Source organism: Rhinolophus hipposideros (assembly GCF_964194185.1).
Source record: "Rhinolophus hipposideros genome assembly, chromosome: 13".
NCBI lineage: Eukaryota > Metazoa > Chordata > Mammalia > Chiroptera > Rhinolophidae > Rhinolophus > Rhinolophus hipposideros.
The window spans coordinates 29,747,863-29,764,273 of NC_138059.1; the positions used below are offsets into that span (position 1 = coordinate 29,747,863).

General features: G+C 35.2%; 1 protein-coding gene across 3 annotated transcripts in view; it reads left to right on the forward strand.

Moving 5' to 3' along the window:
• Nucleotides 1–16,411, forward strand: part of UBR5 (ubiquitin protein ligase E3 component n-recognin 5) — a 126,305-nt gene that overhangs the window by 69,413 nt on the left and 40,481 nt on the right. For all 3 annotated transcript variants that reach the window (XM_081070096.1, XM_081070097.1, XM_081070098.1), the window contains exons 15-25: nt 1,757–1,866; nt 2,692–2,804; nt 4,101–4,244; nt 4,341–4,452; nt 4,712–4,866; nt 5,146–5,343; nt 9,338–9,548; nt 10,504–10,630; nt 14,549–14,700; nt 15,139–15,234; nt 15,604–15,727. In XM_081070096.1, the coding sequence (XP_080926222.1) occupies nt 1,757–1,866; nt 2,692–2,804; nt 4,101–4,244; nt 4,341–4,452; nt 4,712–4,866; nt 5,146–5,343; nt 9,338–9,548; nt 10,504–10,630; nt 14,549–14,700; nt 15,139–15,234; nt 15,604–15,727 (1,542 nt within the window). The remainder of the gene's footprint in view (nt 1–1,756; nt 1,867–2,691; nt 2,805–4,100; nt 4,245–4,340; nt 4,453–4,711; nt 4,867–5,145; nt 5,344–9,337; nt 9,549–10,503; nt 10,631–14,548; nt 14,701–15,138; nt 15,235–15,603; nt 15,728–16,411) is intronic.

Here is a 16,411-nt window from a genome sequence, read left to right on the forward strand (position 1 = left end):
TTCCAGAAATAACATTTTAAATATTTTGATGTATTTTTTTTTTCTTAGTATACATACAGGCATTGAAAAGAAATGATTGAGGTTCTTAAAGTTCTGAAATTTTTTAGTTTCCTTGAATGAAATGATTATAAATTTACTACCTCTACTGCTGCTATTCCTCTATATTAAAACTGCAAGTTGAAATTCTGAAACACAGGGATTATGTTAAATAAGTTAAAAAAGAATCTTTAATAAACCAAAGGTATTGTTAATTTAAGGTTTTTTTGCTGTTTTAGTGCTTAGTCTTGTTTTAAAAAAAATAGGTTTATAGACTTTCTCCCTAATTACATTGATTTTTTTTTCCTAAAAATAAAAATAACAAAACACTTTCATTTTTTATGAAACTTTGTAAAGAAGCATTTGAAATATTTTTGATGTGCATTAAATAGTATAAGCAAGGTTGAAATAGAATATGCTATTTAAATACTGTGTATGTGAAGTTTTTCAAGATCTTCCTTGAAATTTGCCATCTACGTTAATAAATTTAGTAAAAGAGCTAAGTGAAATTAAATGTTAAGAGGGTAATGACTTTCATGTCAATCGATTCTTCTTTGCAAATCATTCAAATGCACTCACTTTAAAGGCATGCGTGGTGATTAGTCAGGATTGGCAGCTTCTACCATCACAAGATTTGCAGAGCAGCCGTGAGTGCTCATGTGTGCCTGCACAGAGCACTTAGCTAAGATGTTGGTAAAAGTAATTCTGGTGTTCTGTGGACTGTTTCCAAACTCAGTTTTCTGGTGGGGGCAATAGGAGATGAGGGAGTTGAAATGAATACAAAGGGTACCAAAAAAATGTATACATATTTTAAGAAAGGAAAACTGTATTAAAATTGTAATACTCAATATACACCGATAACAAAAGATGAATACAAGTCACGTTTGACTTCTGCAACTATAAGAGGTGCTCAAAGTGGCATCCAGACACTTCTGATTATGGTGAACTACTGCTTGAGCAACGTTGACCAAAGTGTCCACATGTATACATTTTTTTGGCACCCCTGGTACATACCAGGATGATCTATATATAACAAATTTCTGAGCAATATGTGACCTTTCTGACTAAAAATTGATTTCTGCCCTTTAATGAATAAAAATATTTGTTTTTACCATATTGTATAGTTACTATAGTTATCTTCTTAGTATATAATTAATGAAATAAATCAGGCGGGATCGTTTATTAACCTTATAATTTCTCATTTTAGTTATAGCAGGTTCATCACCAGATGGCTCAAGAATAAATATTTGTTAATTGTTGAGAGTACTGTTCTTTCTCTGAAATCTAAGAAATTAATGATCCTAGTGGGCTTTTTATTTATTTGTCTTTACCATTTTTTTCAGTTAAATTGCTGTGTCCAAGTAAAGGTTCATTGAAACGTGAAACTTGTTTGCTCAAAAGGCTTATGATAAAGCTATGTTGATAAATTGAGTATTGCTTTTGTTATTATTCTTAGATAAGCCTTATCTGAGTCATTGTTCCAAGTTGTTGATAGCTTTATATGGGATATTTTTCTTTCATGTTTTTAAAACATGAAAATTTGAAGTATGCACTGTATATTTTTTCAGTACGTTGAGTCCTAAAAATATGCCATTTTGTACAAGTTTTCAATATTTACTTTCCTTATATAACAATAAACTTGTCTTAAAAATAAACCATTTAACAAGTTTCTAATACTTCATTTTCCTAATTATAAGGAGAATCTTATTTCTAATCTCAGGCCTGAAAGTAAGCAGGAACCAGTGAAAACAGAAATGGGTCCGCCACCATCTCCGGCGTCCACATGCAGTGATGCGTCCTCAATTGCCAGCAGCGCGTCAATGCCATATAGTAAGTTTTATGTGTAGTACGCAGTGGTTGGAACAAGGGGCCAGGCAGACCACTGTGTTCAGTTTATTTCTGACCTGAGGCAACTCCTACCATTTTTAATATATTTTTATATAAATTGTGTTTCTACTGGTTTGATTTTTGTGTATGTGTGTGCAGCTTTATTTAAATGAAAAAATTTACAGTGTTGACTATTGCTGTTGTTTTTGAGCATTATAATTTTTTCATATGTAAAATTGCAGTAATAGAAGGAAATAAACAATAGTTAGATATATGTTCACCTTTGTTGAGAATATTCCCATTATAAATTGGTTATGACTTAGTCACAATATTTGTTCAGAATTTGTAGAATTTATAAACCCATTCTTAATACTGTAACTTAGATTTAAAGTTTTTTTTAAACTCCTCAAAATAAATTTATAGTGTAGTTGGTTCATAATTGAGGAAATTGAAAGTTAAAGTTTAATAGTTATGTCATTTTTCTAAGTACAGACCAACAGATCCTTCTTTTTGAAAAAACCTTGTTCAGATAGCCATTATTTTGAGAGTCCAAAATATGTTTTGTATTTCTTCCTTGTAGTTGGTTATAGCAGTGTTAATATTCTTAGACATTTAACAGATAACGGCTATTTTTTACTATGAATTCATTAGAACTGGAAGTTGGTCATAAGACTTCAATTCATAAAGCAGTAGTTCATGCAGTTTTTATTTAGATATCTTAATTTTATATCCCTTTACAAATGATCTTTTTTCCATATATTTAGATGAAATCTATAAAGTCTCTTTTACATTTTCTTTTTGGTACTTACCATTTTGTTGTTGTCTAAGAACGACGACGGTCTACCCCTGCCCCGAAAGAGGAGGAAAAGGTGAACGAAGAGCAGTGGTCTCTTCGGGAAGTCGTTTTTGTGGAAGATGTTAAGAATGTTCCTGTTGGCAAGGTTTGTTCAGAATAGCTAAGAATTAATAAGTAACAGAACTGTGATGGTATTAGTTATCTAAGAATTTGTGGTTGGTGAGTGTTCCTCATCTTTTTTCAAAGCTGCTTTATTTCTCACCTTCAGTGATCTCTTTAATCCCAGTCCTTAGTCTGACGCAGGTGTCTCCTCTGTCCCTGACTGATGAACAGGTGATTGTTAAGCCTCTCCTTGAGCACTTATGGGGATAGGTTGCTTTAAAAAATATATTCTTTTGGAATAATTTTAGATTTATGGAAAAGTTACAAAGAGATACATTGCTTTTTGATACAATCCATTCTTTGAAAGTGTTAGCCATTTCTAATGGAAATCATCTTCTATAATGTTTAAAAATTTTGCTACCCTCTTTAAGTCACCTTTCACTTTTTCTTCTTCTTGGGGAGGGTCTTGCCTTCTAAGAAACCAAGTTAATGGAGACTATCTGGAATGCCATTTATTTTACCTTTCTCTCCCCACATACTTAAAAAGAAAATGGATCTATAGTTATAGAATATTTGTAAAGGAAAGGTTTTCCTGATTGCTCATTAGTGTTCGAAATGTGATGGTCTTTCATTTGTACTTAAAGGAAAGAGTATATACACCATGCTCTTTAATTTACAAAGGCCTTTTTCATACACTATTCCATTTAATTCTCAAAATGGAACTGTAGTTGGTGGGCAAACTACAGTTCTTCTGAGAAGATCACCCTGGCTCAAAATCAAAAGCCATAAGTGGCAGAGGTGGGACTCAAGTCTTCTGGTTTCAAGTCCTGTGCTTGTCTTTCTGTGCATTGCTGACTGTGTACCTGTGTTGTCCAGTACGGTAGCTCCTAGTTCTGTGTGTGGCTCACTGCATTAAAGTCAGTCACATTAGCTCCATTTCAGTTGCTCAGTAACCATTTCGGGCTCCTGGCTGCCATATTGGATAGCGCAGGTATAGAATATTAGCATCTTTGCAAAAGTTCATTTGCACAGCAGGGCTCTAAACTAAGTAAAAAGGATGACATTAAGATATTTTCAGTTGATTGCTAAACATCCACAGACTATAATCACTGGTTATGCGGGTCAGTTTTTCTCTAGAAAATAAGCCTTGAATAAAGACATCAACAATAAAGTTTTGGTGAATCTGTTCAGGTAAATTTTATAACTTGGTGGTGATCATTGAAGAAATAAACTCATAAGGAATTAAATGCCTTCGATGTTAAATTAATCCAATGAATATCATTTGCATATTGATTTCATATAAGTGATTAATATTTAGCATGTTCACCTGTGTGTCTAGGTACTAAAAGTGGATGGTGCCTATGTTGCTGTAAGATTTCCAGGAACGTCTAGTAATACAAACTGTCAGAGCAGCTCTGGTTCAGATGCGGACCCTTCTTCTCTCCTGCAGGATTGTAGGTTACTTAGAATTGATGAACTGCAGGTAAGTCTAGAGGATTCAGTCAGCGGGTTCATATTGGGACCAACTCCTTGAGAATGTTAGGGAATTTGAGAGCAAAATTCCTTTCGTGTCACGCAGGTTGTCAAAACTGGTGGAACACCAAAAGTTCCTGACTGTTTCCAAAGGACTCCTAAAAAGCTCTGCATACCTGAAAAAACAGAAATATTAGCAGTGAATGTAGATTCCAAAGGTAAATATTCTATAAGTTTTTCAACTGGCATACTCTCTATTCCATTAATACTTTTTCAGTAAATAAACAGAGTAAAGTGGTTTGGGGCATTTGGCAATTTTTGTCCCCTGTGTGTAATGCAATGGAATAAAATGTATATGTTGGGATTGATTTACAAATGTGGCCAGAGAGATTGAAATTAATTTTGTAGGTGATTATTGGAGATTACTAAAGACATAACAAATTTTTTAATTTTTTTTTTACATTTGTGTTTCTGAAGGTGTGCATGCTGTTTTGAAGACTGGAAATTGGGTACGGTACTGTATCTTTGATCTTGCTACAGGAAAAGCAGAACAGGAAAATAATTTCCCTACAAGCAGCATTGCTTTCCTTGGTCAGAATGAGAGGAATGTAGCCATTTTTACTGCTGGACAGGTACAGAGATTATTTTTGCTTTTCTAAAGTGACATGACAACATTGGCATTTTTACAAAGCGTAGAGTTTGGTCTAATTTGCTTGTTATTAAACTATTGAAGAATGTAGAATTTTCAGCACATTTTAATAATAGGTTTCTTATTTGATCATTATTACTAACATATATATATATGTATATATATAAGACACTAATCTGATTTGAATAAATATACGTATTGTAAAAATTCAGGGATACATTTTGATTGGGAACTAAACTTTATTATTTCCCCACTGTTATAGGAGTCTCCTATTATTCTTCGAGATGGAAATGGTACTATCTACCCAATGGCCAAAGATTGCATGGGAGGAATAAGGGATCCTGATTGGCTTGATCTTCCACCTATTAGCAGTCTTGGAATGGGTGTACATTCTTTAATAAATCTTCCTGCCAACTCAACAATCAAAAAGAAAGCTGCTGTTATCATCATGGCTGTAGAGGTAATTTGGCTTTTGAAACCGCTAGGTATTTGAATTTGGAAGACACTGTTAGAGTCTAGGGAAACAATCTTGAGTCGATTACTCATTGCCCCTTCTCTACAGTGCCTTATAGTCTACGAGGACAAGAGAGATGGATAAGTAGATGATTATGTGTAACTTAAGTGTTTGAGAAAGGCATGTACAGTGTTGTGGGAGCACAAAAGGAGGGATATAAATTAGATTGTGACTGTAGAGAAGGCTTAACTGAGGAGGTGATGCCTGCGTACAGCTTTAAATGATCAGATAGGGGTCTCCTAGACACAGGATAAAGGTGGGACTTGTCCCAGTACAAGAGACTTTGTACCTTCTTTTGATAGAACCAGAAGGTAGGACTCCAGGGTTAGTGAGTGGCACTGATAAGTCTGGAGAAAGGCACTAGGGTGCCTTGTTAGAGTTCCCCTGAAAAGTAGGAGGAGAAGGATTTTAAGCTGGCTTTTCACAAAGAGGATCAGCAGTGAACAGAGAACGGAAGTTCAGAGGCCAGGTAAAAAGGCTAATACAAATCCAGGTGGAAAACAAAGTAAGCTTAAACTCCTGGAAATGAGGAAGAGGGGGTGGATTTGAGAGATACTAAGGAAGTAGAAACTATAAAGTTTGATGACTAGATAGATGTCAGCATAAAATGAAAAAAGGAGTTATAAAGCTTCCGATTTGGGTGTAGTTGATGTAAAGAAGAGGAGGAAGAACAAATGGGGTAAGGGAGGAGGAGTTTAGTTTTGAACATGTGGTTGATGTGTTTGTTAGAAGTGGAGGCAATGCCATTTGAAGTTATTGGAACAATTTGAGCAGAGATTGACCTGATTTGACTTAGAGAAGATCATGCTGACATGCTGAGAATACTAGAGGGACAAGGTGGAAGTATTGAGACCAGTTTGGAAACTAGTAAAATAATTCAGGGAGGAGGTGATGGTAGCTTAGCCCAGGAGGTAGGTACAGTTCTGAGTGAGAAGTGATTTGATTCAGGATTTACTAGATATGTTTTAAGCTAGAGTCAGTAGGATTTGCTTATCACTAAATATAATATAGTGTCAGATAGAGGAAGTAAGAGGGTGAAAGGTTTTGGAAGAATGAAGTTGCCATTTAGGGATGAAGCAGGCTGGGGGTTGATATCAGGAGTTTAAGGTAGACGTGTTAGATTTAAGATGCCTACCAGATATCTAAGAGGAGATGGTAAATACAGAGTTGGATGTATAAGTCTGAAGACCAGGAGAGAGAGGACCAAACTGGAGAAATATACTTAGGAGTTGTCTATCTGTCTGTGATGTTTAGAGACACAGTGCTCATACTCGTACTGTGCTTTTTATAATTTGACATATTCTGTCAACATACTGATGAATGTATATATGTCACCAGACTTTTGGCCAGGTTAGTCTTAGGTGGCCTACCTCATACTCTTAAACTGGAACTTGAAATTGATGGGCTCACCTCAGAGCCTTACTTTTAGTTTCACAATCAAAATGGCATATTTCCAGGTGCTGGAAATAGTTTTTAGCTGTATTTTCTTGTGCTTCCCCCACCCCCATTCTCTTTCTCCCCGTGAAGTTGGGGGAAGGGATAGGTTATTTAGGCAGTTTAAAGCAAGTTGTTCAAATCCATCTTTCTTCTTTCTTCCCTTTGTATTCCCACATACTCTTTTCCCACCTGCTTTCTTCCAGTTCCTCATTCTAGTTAAAATGAACAATACTACTTGTTTTCCAAAACTAATGCTTTACATTCATTCCATTAAATACCCACAATTACAGTTTTATATTCTGAAAGAAGTACATTAAATTCCTTGGTATGTTCATGCTGTGTCTTAGTCTGTACAGGCTGCTATAGACCAAGTGACTTATAAACAACAGAAATTTTTTTCTCACATTTCCGGAGGCTGGATGTCCGAGATCAAGGGGTGAACAGATTTGGTGTCTGGTGAGGGTTTGTTTACTCATTCATTGATAGCCATATGTCCTCACATGGTAGAAGGGGAAACTCTGGTCACTTCAGCCCCTTTTAATCCCATTAAGCCCACAGGGCTCCACCTGATGAGCTAATCTCCTTCCAAAGGTTCCACCTCTAAACACCATCACATTGGGGATTATGTTTCAACATAGGAATTTTTTTTTAATTAGTTTCAGGTGCACAAGACAAAGTAATACTTAGACATTTATCATTTACATCCCTCACACTGTGTAAACCCCCTCCCCCATCCACTATCCCTCTGACATCGACAGAGCCATTATATTTCCACTGTCTCTATTCCTAATGCTATACTCCGCTTCTTGTAAGTATATACATACATATATATATATGTATATATATATATATATATATATATAAAATTATAGTTGGCATTCATTATTGTTCAACTTCAGGTGTACATTGCAGTGATCAGGCATCTACATCTTCCCTGAGGTGGTCTCCCTAATGAGACAAGTGTCCATCGGATACCCTACAAAATCTTTACAACATAATCGATTACATTCCCCAAATTAATTTTCAAAACCCCGTGGCCATCTTGTGGTTACCGACTGTTTTCTAATCCCCTCACTTTCCCCCTTATCCCCACCCCCCCCGCCCATCTAACAACCCTCAGGTTTTCCTTTTTGTCTCCAAAACTGTTTCTGATTAGTTCATTCACTTATTCTTTTCTTTAGATTCCGCATATAAGTGAGATCATATGGTATTTGTCTTTCTCTGTCTGACTTATTTCACTTAACATAATGTTCTCTAGGTCCATCCATGTTGTTGCAAATGGTAAGATTTCTTTCTTTATGGCTGCGTAATACTCCATTGTATAAATGTACCACAGTTTCTTAATCCAGTCATCTACCAATGGGCATTTCGGTTGTTTTCATGTCTTGGCTATTGTGTCTAGTGCTGCAATAAACATAGGAGTGCACAACGATTTTTGAATTGGAGTTTTGGATTTCTCCAGATAGATACCTAGGAGTGGAATTACTGGATCATAGGGTAGTTCCATTTTCAGATTTTTGAGATACCTCCATACTGTTTTCTATTGTGGCTGCACCAATCTGCAATCCCACCAACAGTGCACTAGCGTTCCCTTTTCTCCACATCTGCGCCAGCACTTGTTGTTTGTTGATTTATTGATGATAGCTATTTTGACTGGGGTGAGGTTGTATCTCATTGTGGTTTTTATTTGCATTTCTCTGTTGGTTAGTGAGGTTGAGCATTTCTTCATATTGTCTGTTTGCCATCTGTATGTCCTTTTTAGAAAAATGTCTCTTCATGTCCTCTGCCCATTTTTTAATTGGGTTGTTTGTTTTTTTGGAGTTGAGTTGAGTGAGTTTTTTCATAGGAATTTTGAGAGGGACACACGTTCACTCTATAGCATGCTGTTTCTCAGTTTGTTAATGATAGTTTCTATGCCCCTGTCTTTAACGTTGAAGTACATTTGTTGTCGCCTTTGAGGGATTGCATATGTCAGGATTCTGGGGAATTTAAGGTTTGGTTTTCATGTACCTCAGTGTGATACAACCTTTAAGAGGGTGTGAGTAAGCCTGAAATAAAATGTATACCCTTTGCTTAACTGGTTAACAATACTATTAGGGTTCTAATTTGATAGTTATGTACTGTATAATGTAACCAGGGTTTGATAAAATAGGGCCTGCAGGTCAAATCCAGCCCCTCGTATATGGCTGCTTTCCTACAGTAGCCACAGAGTTCAGTTTATTGCAAAAGCTAAAATATTTACTGGTCCTTTACAGAAAATCTACCCACCCTTTTCCATTCCTGTCAGTTGTACAAGGTTTTAAAGATACCCCTTAAGTTCAACTCCTTTTGCTAGGCTACCTGAAATTGTCTCTGCTTATTTGCAGAGTTAGCTGTGTAATTCATAACGTTTTCCCTTATTTTGAATTCTGCCAATGATAGTGTTGGCCACGAGAAGTTTTTCACATATGTCATGTGCTATTCAGATTCATTGCAGTTTTTTTCCTCATTTGTCTGAGCACAGAAACAAACCTTAATGCAGCACATCCTACGCTGTGACTATGAGGCCTGTCGACAATACCTTATGAATCTTGAGCAAGCGGTTGTTTTAGAGCAGAATCTACAGATGCTACAGACATTTATCAGCCACAGATGTGATGGAAACCGAAATATTTTGCATGCTTGTGTATCAGTTTGCTTTCCAACCAGCAATAAGGAAACTAAAGAAGAAGAGGGTGAGATTAAGAACTATTGTCAAAATCTTTAAAAAGAATTTTAGGCAATTTTGAAAATATAACAACTGTTAAAGGAAAGAAAAAAATTACTATAAAGAATTTATGTGTACTTTTAGTTTATTTTGTAAAATTTAGGAGTTTTGACATTTTCAGATGGTATAAACTCCTGTCCTCTTGTTAGGTTGAGTATGTGACATAAGCAAATAAAATTTTTACCAATGTGTTTTTGTTGTTTTGAGTTCTATTCTCTATGATCTATAAAAACTGTATATGTAATACTTAATGAACTTTACTGATTTTTTTATTGCAGATGACTTTTATTACCATGAGAATTATTTAGAAAATGAAGGCAAGTTATACTGAGGCAACCTTTATCTCAATTTTCAGAATATAGAAGGAAAGATAACTGAATGAGTTGTTAAGATGTTTTTGGAAAAGTAAATGAGCTTTTTTTTTTTTTTGCCGTGAAGTATTTAATTGGCTGAATGAAGGGGGGAAACTGAAAACCTAAAGTGCAACTGTGTAATTCATAATGTTTTTCCTTATTTTGAATTCTGCCCAATGATACTCTGGTAGCTACATTTTGGAGTAGTGTGGTTTGCAGGTTTCTCACTTTTATCTCATTATCATTAAAGGAATATAAGATTGAAGTACTGATATGTGGGGTCTTTTTCTTTGTAGTGGAATCTATATGTCATTCTACTATGAATAACCATATTTTTGACCTTTGCGGGTTGAAAAATAAGGTAGAATAAAGAAATAATTCATATATTAAAGATCATAGTTCAATCTATCTTAAGTGCTTACTGCTCTAAGAAGGAAAAAATAAGCTATTATCTCTACTATGTAAATTAGAGCACTAAAATACATAGCATTTAATGGCCTATGCGTACTTAAACCTATTAGTTAATTTTGAAGTTTAAGTCGATCTTAATGTTTTTCTCTTCTTTTTCAGAAGCAGAGCGCTCTGAAAGAAATACATTTGCCGAAAGGCTTTCTGCTGTTGAGGCCATTGCAAATGCAATATCAGTTGTTTCAAGTAATGGCCCAGGTAATCGGGCTGGATCATCAAGTAGCCGAAGGTAATGTGATTTTTACCAGGAAAGTTTAATTGGCGAAAACAGAAAGAAATGTATCTCTTACCTTTTGTATGCATGAGTTGGTGGGTCCTTTTTGTTTTGTTTTTGTTTCTCCAATAGCACTCTGGGAAAAATATCTGATGATAATCTACTTAGAGTTTAAGTGTAGAACAATAGGACCGAAGATGTTTCAAAAATTTGAGATAATTTAGACAAGTAGTTCATACTTATTCTTTGAATGTGTTTTAAATTTATCATTCTTGTTTCCTAGGAAGTTATTTCCTTTAGTTGGAGAACAGCTGATGATAATTGAAAGAGCCTCAATCTTTTATTTTCATTTTACTTATTTAGGTCAGTTTCTCAGATGTCTTAATGATCTGGGAAGAAATGAAAGGCTGGTGTGTATTATGAATGGTAAAAATTTTCAGGCCTTCTGAGTTTGTGGGACGGACAAATCTTAATAACACATTAAAAATTACTAGGTGTTTGAATAGATGAAGAGTATAAAGAATTCAGGATATAGTTGTTTTCTGAAGAAAAAGCTTCATTTATGTTAGACATGACAGCCAAAATTTTTGGATACTTGACAGATCATTAATGGAAGCACTGCTCGCTGTGCTAGTGTGATAGGTTGTAAAGTCTACTCAAAATGAAGACTATCGTTGCCTATTTTCTGTTCCAATCCCTTTAAAAATGATTCTTCTAAAATTGGTATAAACTTGATAGATTCCCAGGTTCAAAAATATCCTGAAATGTGATTTATCAGAAACTATTTTTGGGTGACTAAATTATAACTTAAAACAGTAAAAATCATTATGTAGACTACACAAAATGGGAATAATCACCAGCTTATTTCTTTAAGATTACACTAAGTAAAGTGTTTGGTCTAAAATGGAGAGCAACTTAAATTCTTCATGAAGAAATTAGTGTCTGAATTATGTCAGGTATTTCATTTCCTCAGGGAAAATCCAGGTGCAAATCAAGTTGGACTCTGATATGGTTGGTCCAATGCCAGTGCTGCCACCTTTTTTCATATAAGGATTATTTTGAAGGCAAAGACTAAAAGGAGCTTCAAGAGTGGGTGATGTGTTGCTCACAGAAATAATTTGCAGAGTAAGCTCCTTTGAGGCATTTGCCGAAGATTTCACTGCAGTGCTCTTACCCAGTTCAAACTCAGGGCTGCCGATTGAACAGATGAAAGCACAGGAGTCTTATTATCCACGCCGGGCAGTAGGAAGTCCACAGACTCTGCTTCATTGAAGTGAAACCCTCCTCTAGCCTACAATGGATTTTCTAGGCGATGCCCCTTGATGAGTATGCAGGCTGGGATTCATGAGCTGTAAGCTCAAAACTGATGCAATTTCAATGTTGACTGAAGTACTGTTAAATGCCTTCAGATGATGATTTGACTCAGAAGTTTTGTTATGTGACTCAATAGTTCCTGAGTACAAAGGGCAGATTTAGTGGAAAGCTTGATTGATGCATCTGATTGCAGGTGTATGTGCTCTAGAGATTGTTAATCTGGAAGACACATGACCTTCGCTTTTTTGTCACAGTGGTATGTTTGAACATGACTGGATTCTAAGGCTTCTGTAGCATGGATATAACGTGCTTACAAAGAGGAAATTTCATCATCCTTGAATTCTTCCATATTATCAGAAAATACGATGACTCCAGGCAAGCCTATACGAAGAAATGTCAAAACTCTGAATCTTAGCAGCCAAGGTGGTATCTCCTCAGTATTGTCCTCAGCCACTGAGGATTCAGGTGAATCTTCATGAATTGTGTACAACATCTTGAAGAATAATTTTCTTTTTTTTGTTTTTTGTTTTTGTTTTTAAAGAATCTGTATGAGGAGCTGGGCATTGTACTTAAAAATGTTCCCAAGACCTAATGAAGAAAAGAGGTTAAGGACGATTTTTTTTAAAAGACAAGGAATGACCCCCTCATTTAACATTGAATTTACTACATCAGAACAACAAAGTTGGGAGTTTGCAAGTTCAAGATGAGACTATGGTCTCCATTTATCTTCATTTATTTTTAATCTACTCTAAGCTAGAGGTTGGAGAATAGCCCACATATGTTTTGTTTGGCCTGTGCAATGTTAAATTCTTTTTCTCTTTAAAATTTGAGTGCCTTTAGATGAGCATGTATGCCTCTAGTTTGCCATTACTCCCCACGTCTTACACCTGACTGCCCTTTTCTCAATTTATTTTATCTTCCGGGCCCAGTCGGCATTGAATTTGTGACCCTGGTGTAAGCATTCTTCTTGATAAGCCCAAAACATGCGTTTATTTTCAGGTTATTTGCAGTGCCTCCCAATTATTGCTGATTTTTCTCTCTCTGTGTGTGTTTTGAATAAGACACGTTAGGATACCTACTGTCTAAGTCGAGCTTCATTAAAATTGTATAGGAGCATCACAGTGTGACCAGTCACCCTGGTATGTGCTGTTACTGGTAAGGAGCCTGCTCCTCTGTGGGGGCTGTCTTTGGAAAGGGCGTGACCTCGACTGAAAGAATCACTGTGCCCTGCTCCCTTCCATGTTCTAAAATCTCTTAAACTCAGATTTCTAAATTGGGAGAGAGAAGACATTGATACCATAAAAGAATTTACTATAGGTATTTTTTAATGTGAATATTATAATAACTAATACATTATTTGAGACATGAAAATTTACCTTGCAGTCTTCCAAAGAATGTTTCTGTTCCCAAAGGTACATCATCATGCAAAAGCCTTATAAAATAGATGTGTTCCTGAAAGTAGCCTCTAAAAGAAATTTTTGTAAATGCTTTAAATAGAAATTTCCTTATAAAATTGAAAATGTATTGCTATGGAAAAACACATTTACTCTCGGATTAAATAATCATTATAATCAGAGATTCAAACATTAATAAAAATCTTTCTAAATTACTTATTTGTAGACATCTAATGCTCACCTGGTAAGCTGTTAGGTCTTTCACATCAGAAATGTCATATCTTTGGGATTAAATCTGCACGGGAAAATGAAGTCCCTTATGTGTTGCCGGGCCTTAAAATAGAATTTTTACTTCTTATTTATTTAGAAGCTCTAAAATTGTGGCTGAGTTGAAGGGATTTGCCTTACGTGCTCTCTCCTAATTGCTGTTAGTTCTTAATGTATTAGTTTTGTAGTCTTTGTAAGCTTTATTCAGACGTTTAGATTTTTGTATAGGTAGTTAAGCAGTTCCCCTAACGAGGTCTGTATTTGTGATTATTTCTTTTTCTTTTTTGTGATGTGCACATGTGTGCAATAGTTTTTATTTTTATTTTTGTATAGCAGGACAAAAAAATCATGCCCAGACATTAATCTAACAATACATTTTACAAGTTCTAGTTTCATTCATTAATTTCCTTGGGATGCAAGCTGTACTGTTAAAAAAAACCTTTTTTTTTTTTTGTATAAAAAATAAATCTAAATTGGTCTTTAAAACTACTGTGTGGATATTAGTTCAACTGCTTTTTAGATCACAGAAAAGGGATTTAGTAGGCTAACTATTGGTTTTGTGCTAATTAGTATGTTTGCTGATGTCTATTATTAAACTGAATTCTTACTGATTATATAAACGGGACAGAAAAATTTTTTTTAATGTTCAGCTGTTCATTTAACTGTATGAGAGATTATTTTCTAATCTTACTTCACTGCAATGTTTGTTCCCTGTGCTTAAGTTTGTGTGGGAGCTTAAAATAGTGCTTTTAATGCTGAACTGGGTACTAGGAGTCCCCAGTTTCATTTCTGTCCCTCATTGACTTACTCTGTGATTCCAGAATTGGCATTTGTGCTTCACTGCCCTTGCCTGGAGTATTTGCTTATAGAAAAAACTTTGATCTCAGATGAGTTCTGTGCACCTTGTATTACATTTAAGACATGGCAGTGAGTTCTGATTTTGTCCCTGTTCTTCTAGTTTGAGGTTACGGGAAATGATGAGGCGTTCATTGAGAGCTGCTGGTTTGGGTAGACATGAAGCTGGAGCTTCATCCAGTGACCATCAGGACCCAGTGTCACCCCCCATCGCTCCCCCCAGTTGGGTTCCTGACCCTCCTGCGATGGATCCTGGTAAGATCTGTTATTTTATTTAGTTTTTAACAAAAAGACAAGGTCATGAAAGAAAAGAAATCGAGCCTTTTAATGGGATATTGAGAAATCGGAAATATTTGAAAGTAGCATAATGAGTATTACAACTAATTTAGTTACAAAGATTTGGTTTAAGAGGTTTGTAATTTAAAAATTAAAATTCTAGAAACTCTTGTCAGGTATCCCTCTTATTGAAGTATGTATTTCCATACTTGTAAGAAGATACCTAGTGTAATACATCAAAATAAGTCAATGAATTGCCTAGTGGATTCCTTCTGTTATAGTTAAGAAATTTATGCTTAAACCTCTGTCCGATTTGATGTTTGGCTTGCACAGAAAAGCACTAAGGCCAGCTAAGAGAACATGTTAGGGATATGTTGCCTATAATGATATACATCCTGCTGTTCTGTTTACTGAAAGATGGTGACATTGATTTTATCCTGGCCCCTGCTGTGGGATCTCTTACCACAGCAGCGACTGGCACCAGTCAAGGACCAAGCACCTCCACCATTCCAGGTGAGAATCTGTACTCCTTTATCTGCTTAGGCATTTGGAAGATAGAACACGCTTTGGATATAGTTTTTACATATCCACACTTTATCTCAAGGAGATGTTCCTTGGTTTGAAAAGCATCTAATTCTCTGAATTATCTTCCATATATCAGTGAAATTGTGGTGTGTAAGTACATACCTTTCACCAGTTGAGATTTCTATAATGTATTAATGTGTTTAAGTTCTCTATAAGGAAGTTATTAATTTATTACTAATACTAAAATGTTTTTATGGTGGTTTAATTAATAGATACCTGGTATGTTATTCCAGAATATTCTTTTACTCTATCTTGTTTACTCGTGTTTTGTTACCAAATGGATCTGCTTCATTACAGGCCCTTCCACAGAGCCATCTGTAGTAGAATCCAAGGATCGAAAGGCCAATGCTCACTTTATATTAAAATTATTATGTGACAGTGTTGTTCTGCAGCCCTATCTACGGGAACTTCTCTCTGCCAAGTAAGAAGTTTAATATACTTTTGATAGGAAGATTCAATTTAGCTCCTTTTAAGTTAAGTTGATCCTGCAATGTATGGACAGCAATTATCTTAAGTGAATTTAAAATAATTTATCAGAATCTAGCATTGTTTCCCCTCTGCTACTAAGCTCTCTTCAGTGAAAGTGGTCTTCTCAATAAAATACAGTGTACATTAAATGAATACAAAGTGATTTTATGTTAGCTTGATCAGTTTGTATGTTTATATGTTAAAAAGATCACAATGTTATTATTCTCAAATGTGAATCCATAAATTAGTTCTGTCACCTGGAGAACCTAAAAAATTATACATTCTTCCCTAAGCTCTACATTAAAAGTATGATAGCAGGTCTGGGATGGGGCCTGTAATCTATATTTTAAAACTGTGGATGATTCTATTCTTATGGTTTCTTTGGAAATCTTAATGGCTTGCAGAATGCATCATCATGAGATTATGCAATTCTTGATAAATATTCTGTGATAAATGCTGATTAACCATTAATAGATTATATCCCTGTTTTCAGCGTGATTGTTTATCTTTCTTTACAAGCTCATAACAATAAATATTTTTTTAAAAGTTAGCCATTATCTGGCTTTGTTTAGAATGTAATAATAGTATGTAAGTGGGCTTATAAGAATAATAATGTGATTATAGTTAGTATAAAAAA